Here is a 12,941-nt window from a genome sequence, read left to right as displayed (position 1 = left end):
CACATGAAAACTGTGACTTCTGATAGGCATCAGCTTTGGCATGGGATGAACAACAAATGTTAGGGGTTACTTATTACAGACTTACAAATGAACTAGCTCCCTGAATTTCACTGGATTATGAGAATTAAAAAGTCTTTCTCAATGACAAGCCATTTTTCTAGCATGAAATGAAGTATTAACTTACATTTCATAAAAACCTTGAATGGATTCACATGGCTGCAAATTATGTTCTACTTTCATGTATCTCCAGCTGTCAAAATTTTATTTACCAAAAACAAACTAAACAAGGTTACACTAATGACACCATACATACTGTCAAAAGTATCTTTTATTGTGCAATGGCCAAAATAAATTAGTTTTAAAAGTAGAAAAAATTGCACATCTTACTAATTTTGGACCTTATTGCAGAGGAAAGCAAATATAGTACAGTTGTGAAACTATTCAGCTTCAAAATGATCCCAAATCTGGAATCCTAGTATGGATTGGGCTGGAATATAAAATTTAGGTCGGAGACCATGTGCTGGTACGTAAGAGGTCATTCAGTAATAAAAATGTTAAAATAATCTAGAAGAGAATGGAGAGTAAAATGTAATTAAGAGTTTGAATAGAGGTACAGTAAAGGGAATGGAAGGGACTGCAGCTTGGGGCCAAAGGGACCCTTCAAAGAACGTAATTAATGTCTACAGTAAGCTGCGTGAGGTAAACTGACAGCATTAACCCACCACGGTGGTGAAATCCTGGTATGAAAAGCAGCAAAGAAAAGCACTGTTGCCAGAGGAGTTTAAATAAATCATAAAAATTTCTGCAACTTTTTCTTCCTGTGTTACAGTGTAATTGTAGGGCTAAATTTCAAATAACTATTTATCTTTGGAATGGTACTTTATCATAATTTTCCAGCATGCAAAATAATTTTATATACCTATTGTACTTTGGTTTTGGCAAATATTCACAACATTATCAACATTTTGTTTATACATACATACATACATACATACATATATATACATATATATATAATAGTACGTACACACACATATATATAGATATATATATATATATTATATATATATATATATATCTTATATATTATATATATATAATATAGATAATATATTATATATCTATATTATATATATATAGATATATATATATAATATTATATCTCTAGATATTATCTAATGAAGAACTTTATCACATAGTATATAAAACGTGATGCTATGTATAAATAAAGGTGTTTTGCCACGAAGGAAAAAAATGAAAAAGCGAGATAGCCAAGTACTTTCGGTCCTGTTCGGACCCTTTACTGAGGCAAACTGATTTTACAAAGAACAACATAGTCAAAAGAAGGCTTAATATACAAACTGACACTACCAGATTAGCCATAAGGGCAATTTTCACTCTACAGAAAGGAGGAGTCGCCAGAGGCTAGCCACACCTTGAAGGATACCCGCAGTAAACAAGAGATTCTTTCAGAAAAACAGTACATTTTGAAAAAAACATGGGAGCATATACAATTTAATATCATGAATTTTTACACAAATTTTCCCAACAAAAATTATTATTAATGAAAAGACGAAAGAAAATATAAATTTATACATATCGAGCAAGAGAGAGAGAGAGAGAGAGAGAGAGAGAGAGAGATAGAGAGCGAGAGAGAGAGAGAGATGGTCTAGAGAGGGAGAGTAGAGAGAAATAAACTATATACATGTGGGACTAATTTATTAGTTGTTCATTATTTTGAGGTCCTTCATAAACATCTTACAAATATATGGGTCCAAATGGTACATTCCCAGACTAAGATTTAGGTTGTTTTTGTTAGTGATTTGTATAATTGCTGATTCCAGCAATTATACAAATCCCTAATAAAAACAACCTAATTCTTAGTCTGGGAATGTACCATTTGGACCCATATATTTGTAAGATGTTTATGAAGGACCTCAAAATAAATGAACAACTAATAAATTAGTCCCACATGTATATAGTTACTCTCTCTCTCTCTCTCTCCTCTTCTCTCCTCTCTCTCTCTCTCGTCTCTCTCTCTCTCTCTTCACTCTCTCTCTCTCTCTCTCTGGTTCAATATTCTCTCACACTTTCTCTTGCTCGATATATATATTTATATTTTCTTTCGTCTTTTAATTAATAATAATTTTTGTTGGGAAAATTTGTGTAAAAATTCATGATATTAAATTGTATATGCTCCCGTGTTTTTTCAAAATGTACTGTTTTTCTGAAAGAATCACTTGTTTACTGCGGGTATCCTTCAAGGTGTGGCTAGCCTCTGGCGACGACTCCTTTCTGTAGAGTGAAAATCGCCCTTATGGCTAATCGGTAGTGTCGTTTGTATATTAAGCCTTCTTTTGACTATGTTGTTCTTTGTAAAATCAGTTTGCCTCAGTAAAGGGTCCGAACAGGACTGAAAGTACTTGGCTATCTCGCTTTTTCATTTTTTTCCTTCGTGGCAAAAAACCTTTATATATATATATATATATATATATATATATATATATATATATATATATATTATATATAGTATATATATATATACATATATACATATATATATATATATATATATATATATATATATTATATATATATATATACTAACACATATATATATATACACACATATATACATATATACATATTATATATACATATATACATATATATATAAAATATATATTTATCCTATATATATACTATATATATATATTATATATATATATATATAATTTATATATATATAATATATATATTATATATACATATAATATATATTATATATCATATATACATATATATATTACAATATATCACATATATACATATATATACACACACATATCTAATCAAAATATATATATATATAATATATATATTACATATACACACACACACACAACACACAGTAATAATTTTTTCCTGTATTTTCTAGTGACTGATCAAATTCCTTAAAAGTACTGTCACTCCCGATACTACACTTGGAATATTTGTTATACTATACTGTCAATTAATTACAGACTGTGAGAGTCCTCTTTATCAAAAGCTTTACTGCCCAGTTTGCCATCTGTGTACGCTGACTTTAAAATTATGTTCTGGAGGCAATAAGCAAGCAATTATCATTTAAACTGGGCCTGAAAATGAATTGGATAAATTATTTTCCTAGACATTATATGCTTTCTTAAATGTGTAAGTTCTTTTTGTTCTCACCTTTGGTATGATCTTTATCGAGTGTGTGGTGAGATCTTCGCCATTCTTCCAACCTTTCCTGGAGAGGAACCACGACACATTCCACCAAGGCACTAAAATTAAATGAGAAAATTCACATCACTAAAATTAAAAGCAAGATTACTTGTGGCATATAATATACACTGTCGCTTTACTTGGGAGTTGTTGTTGGCACCGATTGACAAAAAGTGAAAAAGACACTAATATGGGTCAAGGGAAAATCCAAGGTTGATATACGACGACTTAAACCTATATGAAACCCTTTACCTGCCTGACTTTGGCTATGAGGTGGTTTTGTTCAGTCCATAAAATTCGACATTAACTCTTAATACTATTAACATTAACTAATAAAATCAACTCTGTCCAAATTCACCACCACAATATCAGATTGAACTGACACGACATTTCCTTAAGGAGTATTTACCACTCATGCCAACAACAGTCGTTGTTCAGGATATAGTATATGGTCAAGACTAAATCTAAGGAATTTTCGAAGCGCGTGCACTTCACTACTCACTCCTTATCAAATCTTACCTCGTAAGAGCCTTGACCCTGGATTCAACCGCACGGTGACGAAGGCAAATGCGGGTCAGAGCTGCCCCGACATCTTTGGTTGCACCTGAAATGCCAATAGACGGATTACTCCGCTTGCAGGAAAACAAACGGCGGTAGGGCAAAGTCTAAACGTAAATTCAAGGTAAATTTGAGTGAATCTACATATTTAAAATGGGTAAAAATAGTACTTAGCTATTTTACATGCAATTTCAATTGCCATAAGCAAAACATGCACTCTACAAATTATTCATAGTGCTGGAAATGGCCAATACACGAAACACCTACACTGAAAATGCATGTATAGTAGGTAAGTAACGTCATCTAAAGATTCAAGCATTTTTAACCTAAAACATTCGGTAGGAATGGCAAGAGATATGGTCCCAACTTCTTATCAGATTCAGGATAAGATTAATGCTATAGGATCACTTCGTTGAAAAACTAAATGCTACATTGGAAAGTGTTGTTTTATCCACTTCGCCGGGAATCTCTTGTAGTTACCGATTTTATATGGTTTCTTAACGTCTGGCAACAAGCTTCTTTCAAAGTTTTTCTTTCTTTGACTAAGCCATTTATTGACTTCCCTCTGTGTTATCAGCATCACGATCTGATAAATGACAATTTACCAGATCCGCAACCTCTTGCACATTATGTAGCCCGCACTCTCTCCTCCTTCCAAACCTCTCAACTGTCATTTACTCTTAATTATCCTACCCATCTCCCTTCAGTCGTTTTACGTGACCGAAACACACACAAACAGATCCATTTTTAACCTTTTACCGCATTTCTCCCCTTTTTCTTCTTGCTCTATTTACCTCAACAGATTACACCAGTTTTCTTTCCGGTGCATTCAATACACACACTGCTTCCATAGAGAAGGGTTTGCTTAGCAACATTTTATACATCGTATCTTTAGTTTCCACACAGACGAATATTCGCTCCTATAACCCTTGGGGACATCATGTTATCTTTCTCAGATAACGCGACTACTTTCTGCTATCATTCTATCGTCTTTCATTAAATTTACTCGCAAATTTCTTAACAACCTAAAGTCTTTCACCAACAGTACTCATTCATTACTGTAACTCTCAAGATCCCACTTTAGCAACAATTTTATTCTTACTATAATATTACTTTCAAATTTCTATCTGCAACAGTGGGTCTACAGCTCTTCCTTACTGTGACAGCAACGTTACGTTATCTGAGGACATCAGCCAATAAAGAAATGTTTCCATTCACAACCCATTTTTTATTAATACAATTAACCCTTATAAGTCCTTTCCTCGGCACTCCAGCCATAAAAACTAGCATTAAAAAAGTAGCCAGGATATATTATTTGGTATGCTTGTCTGAGACTCATTTTCAAACTTCTAATGCATACATAAACACTTCTGCCGTTTCAAAATTTTGACATTGCAAAAGGTTCAGTGAAGACTTTGTACTAACAAAACCTCATGAAAAATTGCTACAGGTTGAACGTTGACCATTCAAGAGGAAAATGAGATCAAACTTTCAAACGAATAGGCGTTATTCCTTTACCTTTCTAATTAACAATGAACGATACCGATACAGGCCAGTCATTAGAATATAATTCTTGTTGAATCCAATTCACCTTTTATATCCTTGTACCATAAAACAAATACGTTCGCATACCGAATCACTTCAAGACTGATGCCAGTTTACATAAATGTAAGGAACTGGATTTACGAGGGCGTACGAGGTTTTCCCTTTGTATCTTTTGACGTTACTTTGAACATAAACGTTGACCTTGAAGACTCTCCCGAAGCCTCAAAATGTTCGTAGATTGAGCCATTTTGCACTCGCGGTGTTTGAGCCCAAATGAAGGTCGCTGACGCCGGATTCGGATAAGTCAGACATACACAACAGCATCGGTGTTTTTAGCTTCACAGTTACTCAGAAAACTTCAACTTATAGAGGCACATCGATGGCTCCGATGATTCCTGGGCTCAAGTAATGCATGCAATAATTAGAGACAGAAAACTTGCAATAATTATAAAAGGAAACTTGTGTCAATTTTGACCAATTCCGAAAGGAGAAGAGGCATACATTACAGGGAACGTGGCTCAAGGAATATCAAAACAATGAAACTTTAATAAAACATGTTTCATGGCGTTAGGCGTGTTACGGGTTCTCCCCAATCCGCTCTGTACTGGGCACTTCCTGTCTGAGCTCCCATCGCATCCAGGTCTCAATTCATTCATTTGTGTTTTCATATTACTAACGTATTTTCTGGTTTCCTCAGTAACTGTTCCTCCACACGTCTTATCACAAGCCCAAACCATCTCTGGGAGCTCTGGCCATTTTCTATCCGTTGGACACCATATCGACTGGTTCCTCTTTAGGAATATGATCTCAACATTCTAGTCACACATTTTCAATATTCCCATTTCCTGGCTGAAACGGTCCAAAGATTATGATCAATGAGAAAGGACTCCGGATAAGAGGAGCAATTCAACATCATACTCCTTCAATTCACTCCCTCGGCCGCTTCACTACCTTCCTTCCTTTTCAAATATCTATTTCCTTCGCTTTCTCCCCAATGAGGCCCGTGTCTTTCCCTCGATTTCCTCCAGCTAATGGCGGGGTTTCATCTCCCCGTCCTTGGCTTAATGGGCAAAGACACCTTATTTCCTGAGATTCCAACAGAATCGTCGCTGTCGTGGATTTTCGTATTCAAAACCGAAGGGCCATTGGCAGTTGCAATACATCATGCTGTCAAATTTCATTCAGGAATTCGGTATAGTTGATCATTACGGAGTTTTCCTTTTGGTGCTTGATATCCTACTCAATTCATTAAACTATGTCAATTAAACACTTACAATCCCATATTCCTCACTAAAGAGGTGACATTTTCATAAAGATTTTTTAATTAAAAAAAGGACATAAGCGAATGTGTTTCCTTCTTGTGACCTAAACCATAAGCTTCACTATATATGCATGCAACCTTTCTCGCCGTGTCCTTAATAGTTAGGTTTAATGACCTACCTTCAAATCCAATTCTAGTGGCCACATATTTCATCACTGTTAATATAATAATGAAGGCTGCAGTCTTCTCGACAAGATTTCATACAATACAATTTCCACACGAGTAAAAGTAATGGTGAAGAGAAGTGCAAAATTCGCATGAAAGGTGACAACTAAGTAATCTTAATTTTTTTGTTTAACCGCCTTCGGCTTTTAGGCGATACAAAATTCGACGGAGATATTACATGTTAGTTTTATTGTCAGGTGAACAAACTTTATATAAACTATTAACAGCCGATATTTTTTAATTCATACAAACTGAAAAAATAAAATTTTTATTTTTTATTTTATACAAACTGAAAAATTAAATTTGAAGACATTCACAGAAATAAGGATAAAATTGCGAGGCTGAATTTCACTAACGTTATGACACAGGTGAACATCTCGATGAAACCTCGATTTTGGTCAGACTAAACAATTTTCAGAAAATGGTTCATGAACTTCTGCTGCATCGATTACTTAAATGGATGGGCATTGCTCCCAAATCGACAGACTCCAGAATGATTATCAGACTTTCGTTGCGTCATGTGGTACCACTTTCATCACGGTGGTTCCCGCACCTGGCCCTCTGGGAGCCCTCTGGGGGCTGAGAGCAGTGCCTTCTTTCGAAATTCCGATCCTGACCCTGATCTGACGTCGTCATTACTGGGTGTCAGTCATGACTGAGGAGGGCGGCTGCTCAGGGGACCTGAAGAAATGTTGTTTAGGTATAAAAAGGCGAAGCAATTCCGTAACCCTGATGAAGTCATTTTTTATCACGCTACTATTTGGAACTGGGATTAAAACTTGTACAAGTTATTTCTTCTAGAAACTAAAAACTGACGAGAAAGAGAATTTGGGTGCTTATGTTAATAACGAGAAAGATTATAGCAAAGAGTCCCCTTATAAAAAAAAAGGGACAAACTGCTCACCAAACACTTCAACGTTTTACGAAGTTTCTCATCAATAAAATTCAGTTATGTATTAACACCCACGGCAGAGTCCTGCACACCCAACTCCGTAAAATTCTAAAAATAACATTAGAGGAAAAACTCATTTTTTCCCTTCCAAGAGGATTCTGCAGTTTTTAAGTCACAACTGACGGCTAACTTTTGTTTAAGGAGACGACTGTATGTATATGCACGTGTAAATAACTTTCATGCACAGCAGGGACGCCACTGGTAACTGAAACTGACCGAGTTATCTGCGTGGTCGATTTACCGGGAAAATGTCTCGCCCGTCAAAAGATTGGCAGCAACAGGCACCACCTTTAGCCATTTGAATTAAGAGTTTTTTCTGAAGTGGATGACACTTCCCAATAATAAACTGGTAACTGTGACGATGAGTACAGACATTTCCTTTCATATTACTTTACAATAAGAGTTGGCGAAACAAGTGACGGCCTTGTAATATTGCCAATGTCTTTTGTTCGGGTGTTTCAAGACTTGAAATAGTGCAGTCTTCGTTACAGATCCTTTGTTGCAGGCATAGTATATAATCTCATGTTAGTCTCTAACAATTTTTCTTCAAATCATCTTGTCAACTAACTCTCTCTCTCTCTCTCTCTCTCTCTCTCTCTCTCTCTCTCTCTCTCTCTCTCTCTCTCTGAGAGTTGCAGAACAATTGAAAAAACTAACAAGAGTGTACCAACTATGCCTGCAACAAAGGATCTTTAATGAAGACTACACATCATTTAAAGTCTTTTGAAATTTCCGAACTAAGAAATTGGCAATTATTACAAGTCCGTCACTGGTACCAATTTCCCCCACTTGTGTTAATCAATATTCTTCCTGTTAATGTATGCGCAACAAACTTCTAAATTTTCCGTTTGGTGGCAATAGAAGCATTACTTTGCCTTGGGAAAGATCAACTTCTTCATACCTGGCGAAAATTCCAAATCTCGTAAACCTAACAAGAATTCAAAAGAGCAGACATCAATCACGAATTTACTTTGGCCAGAGAGAGAGAGAGAGAGAGAGAGAAGAGAGGAGAGAGAGAGAGAGAGAGAGAGAGAGAGAGAGAGAGCGAGCGTTTCAACGCTTGGATAAGTGAATAACTTGTACACGCACGCAACAGAATTCATAATACAAAGCAAGACTGCCTCGTTCGTGTCGTGTGTACAACCAACGCCTTTTAAAGGGAAGTTCCTCTTGCCGAGGCCTATCAGTTGAGCATGACTTCGCTCACAGAAGGAAAATTACCTACATACAACAGGAATTGTCATTTTTAGAGAGAGAGAGAGAGAGAGAGAGGAGAGAGAGAGAGAGAGAGAGAGAGAGAGAGAGAGAGAATTCTTAGCATCGAGGATATGACCCTCTGGTCCGCAGGTGTTTATTAGGGGACTGGCACGCAGTTGGGCCAGAGTCGACCTAATCCCCATAAAAAACAATAGGCCTACATGCTGGTCTCTGTTACCCCAAGTCATAGTAAAAAAGTAAGAAAATGCTGTCTCGGCTCCTACCCGCTTATTAAGAGCTACTACCTGCATTAGTAATGATTTCTAGAGATCGTTGGATATCCCTCAACGTCAGAACAATTAAACTTTAATTTTTACTTCAAATACGACAGACCCAAGATATCGTTATTGAACTAGACTTTTCGATAAATATTATCAACGACTTGTTTTTGTTCTACAAGAATAAGCTGGCCTTGTGCCAGCACGGGGTATTGAACCTTGGAGCAGCCAGCGGCTTAATGTTTTTAAGAGATGTCATTTTTCTCTGTAGCAATTCACTATCTTATTTCGATGATTCACCAAGATATCAGTCTTTGTATATCTTTTATTACCTTTTATTTTGGTATTCGGGAATGCCCACTGGAAAGGTCCTCCCACCCACTCCGAGTTGCTGCAAACCTTCAAAGTCTCAATTTCTGAAAAACGAATTTGTTTCAAGAAACCAAAGTCGAAACTTCAAAGTATCAAGAGGACGTCCAAGCCCATGAGGAGTTCGGTTTTTTTTTTTTTTACATAAATGAGCAAACATTCATATTGAAGAAGTTGAATAGCCACTTCACTGGCTACGTCAACTTCCACAAAATAAATTCCCGTTTGTTGAAAAAAGAAAATTATAATAGATAGATAGATGAAAACAAAAGTAATCGTGAGTAAAAGAACGGGACAACCACATTTTCTTCCATGAAGAATTTTATGGAAATAAATTTCTGATAAAAGTTTAACGTGAATTTGAGGAGATCGTCCAAAAGAATTGTCATCTGATGCTTAGTGTTTTATCAGCAGTGGATTAAAATGAAAGCCGATCATGAAAGAAAGCATGCATGTGAATATCAGGATTATTAATCCAGGTGAATATGACACATCAACGAGAATGACGCTGTCGTAACGCCCCTTACAAATTCACACAATAAAACTCATCGCCTATGCAAGTCTTCAGAATCAAAACTCTCACACAAATATCAAGTAAAAAGTCTATCTTCCAAACTGCATTCAGCCACCCACCACATCATGCGCTTCCAAGGACTTTCATTCACTGCAATCGTCGTCTTTCACTCTCTTTGACATGCGCACGATCAAGTGACCCGGTTCTCGATCATCCCTGGAGTGAACCCTTTCACTCAGGATGTGCTCAGGTGCTTTACTCAATTTGCAAGTGCCAGCGGTGTATTCAATTTTCAATGCAATACAATTTTATGTACAGGATGCTATACCTAAAAATTTATACATTTGTCATTTAAATCCTGAAGCATCCATTAATTCACAGAAAAAATAAAAAATAAGTGTTGTATCCATTCAGTCATTTTTCGGATTCCGATTAGTCAAAATTAAAAATTAATAAAAAGAGCAGCTTTTTGCGTGGAATTTCTTTTCTTGCATCTTTGACTTACCTTTACGGCTTTTCCCTCCTTTTGACGCCGTGGAAAAAAGGGAAAAATTGATATCAAATCACCTTTACTTAATCTCTGTTAAGTGGTTTCCTTTACATCTCGCTTCTGACAATGAGTCAGCCTGACGTTTTTCAACATAGAATACTTCCTCTATATTTTGACGAAGACACAAAGCGACAGAAAGTAAGTTTCTTGAGAGAGAGAGAGAGAGAGAGAGAGAGAGAGAGAGAGAGAGAGAGAGAGAGAGAGAGAGAGAACCGAGGGGTGCGCGTCCCTCTGAGGTTGAAGGAAGGTGGGGGAGAGGGGAGGCATAACAATAACGTCCTTTTCTAGCACATAATTCACGGCGAATTTGAATTTCTAATCGGCGAAGTTCTGACGGTATCTTCCACTAAAATGAATGAATCTATACTACTGTAGGTATATGAGAGAGAGAGAGAGAGAGAGAGAGAGAGAGAGAGAGAGAGAGAGAGACTAAATGATACGAAATAAAGAAATAAAGCTATACCGCTTTCTCACATTAAACAAGTGAGGGGGAAACCCGGAGAGGGAAAATGGGGAGAGATGAGGAGGTGGTGTTAGGAAAAAGGTATCAGAGGGGGGAGGGGGGAGGGGGGGGGAGGGGGGCGGTGATCCACACTCCGCCGCGGCAACACCAGCAGCACAAGAAACCACTGCATCAAACAGCCTCCAGGGACACCGGATAATGGAGCACAAGGCGGGAAGGAGGATGAAGGTTCGAACTAGACCATTCGCAGCTGAAGGTTTCCCGAGGAAACAGGCGTACACGATCACAGATCTCTGATGAAATCAATAATAATGAAGCGCGAACCGCAAAACTGGACGAGACCGAGGATACTGAAGGAACGCCAGTTCTCAGGAGGGTCAAAATAAAATAAGCGAACCAGACTAAAAGCTAGATTCCAGTGACGAAACATGCACCTCAAGATAACACCTCACCTCAACTGTCAACATCACGCACATAACACTATATAATGATTTTAATGGAATTTAATATACAAAATCTGGCCAAACAGCCAAGCGCTGGGACCTATGGCGTCCTTCAGCGCTATAAGGGAACTTGACAGTAAAAGCTTCATAAAGTGTAACAGGAGGAAAACCTCGCATTTGCACTATGAAGCAGTTCTCAGGAGAGGGTGGAAATAAGATTGAAGAAACAGAATATGAACGGAGGTACAGTAAAGGGAATGAAGGGATTGCAGCTAGGGGCCGAAGGGGCGCTGCAAAGAACCTTAAGTAATGCCTACAGTGCATCGCGTGGGGTGCACTGACGGCACTACCTCCCTTACGAGGATGACGATTTGAACCCGATTCATCCTTCACATGATATAGTTATCTTTTCAAGCCGAACAGGTGCAAAAAGTCTTAGTATTTGCTTTGCCTCGCACCATACAGTTTCTCAAGAATGCCTGTCAATTAACCACAGCTGGAAAACGAATTCAATCACTGTTAAAAGAACACCCAAATTGACCTTGGGCATCGGGGCACACTTGACAGAACAAATATTTTAGAAACCTCTACAAAGCCAATGTCCGTCTTCCTTCCACCAATCTTGTGGAGCGGTCATCCTTCAGCTCTTACATTTCATATGATACTAGAATCCCGAAAGTTGAAGCCACAAATTCTTACTATGAACTTATGCCGACGCCCAGGCTATGGTAATTCATAGTAAGTGGAACAATTTTTTTATTTTTTTATTTATTTTTTTTTGATGGGTGGAATGCAATGTAAAAAAAATTGTTGCGATCAGAGAAAATGTTAAAATTCCAAAGCTGATTTTTTTCATATTTTCCCTAATATTCTAAGCATTAATTCTTAATAGTATGATATCAAATACTTAAGGCTAGCAGAAAAATAAGGGGAATAATTAAAGCTCTCCACAGAAGTTTCAAGTAAATTAACTAAGTTCTTCACTTTTAATGAGTCTGCACTTTCCCCCCCCCCAATAAATTCATAAATTATTTTTTATAATGCACGAGATACTAACCGAAATGGGAGTGTTAAAATATAAAATTTCAATATCAATTAAGATGCTAACACCTCAGCTAACCCAAGTAATACAAAGAATAGAATAGAATATAGAATTTGGGGCAAAGGCTAAGAGCTGGGAGCAAGTAATACACACGTCAGCTGAACATAAACTGGCTGACCAGACATTCCCAGGGGATGAAAGCATCAGAAGAGAACCATCAGGTCTGCCAGGAACTTTCAGACGAGAGGAAATGTGATTAACCAACATCAAGGCCAAAGGTCCAAATCATAATGACCTC

The 12,941-nt window shown here is 37.0% G+C and overlaps 1 protein-coding gene across 5 annotated transcripts in view; it reads right to left on the bottom strand.

Moving 5' to 3' along the window:
- LOC135210902 (protein MTSS 2-like) overlaps window positions 1-12,941 on the bottom strand; it is a 326,878-nt gene that overhangs the window by 36,447 nt on the left and 277,490 nt on the right. For all 5 annotated transcript variants that reach the window (XM_064243844.1, XM_064243843.1, XM_064243842.1 and 2 more), the window contains exons 4-5: window positions 3,766-3,850; window positions 3,214-3,305 (exon numbers count right to left, since the gene is read on the bottom strand). In XM_064243844.1, coding sequence (XP_064099914.1) covers window positions 3,214-3,305; window positions 3,766-3,850 — 177 coding nt within the window. The remainder of the gene's footprint in view (window positions 1-3,213; window positions 3,306-3,765; window positions 3,851-12,941) is intronic.

Source organism: Macrobrachium nipponense, chromosome 4 (assembly GCF_015104395.2).
Source record: "Macrobrachium nipponense isolate FS-2020 chromosome 4, ASM1510439v2, whole genome shotgun sequence".
In the NCBI taxonomy this organism is placed as follows: Eukaryota; Metazoa; Arthropoda; class Malacostraca; order Decapoda; family Palaemonidae; genus Macrobrachium; species Macrobrachium nipponense.
This window is presented reverse-complemented; position numbering and strand designations above follow the sequence as displayed.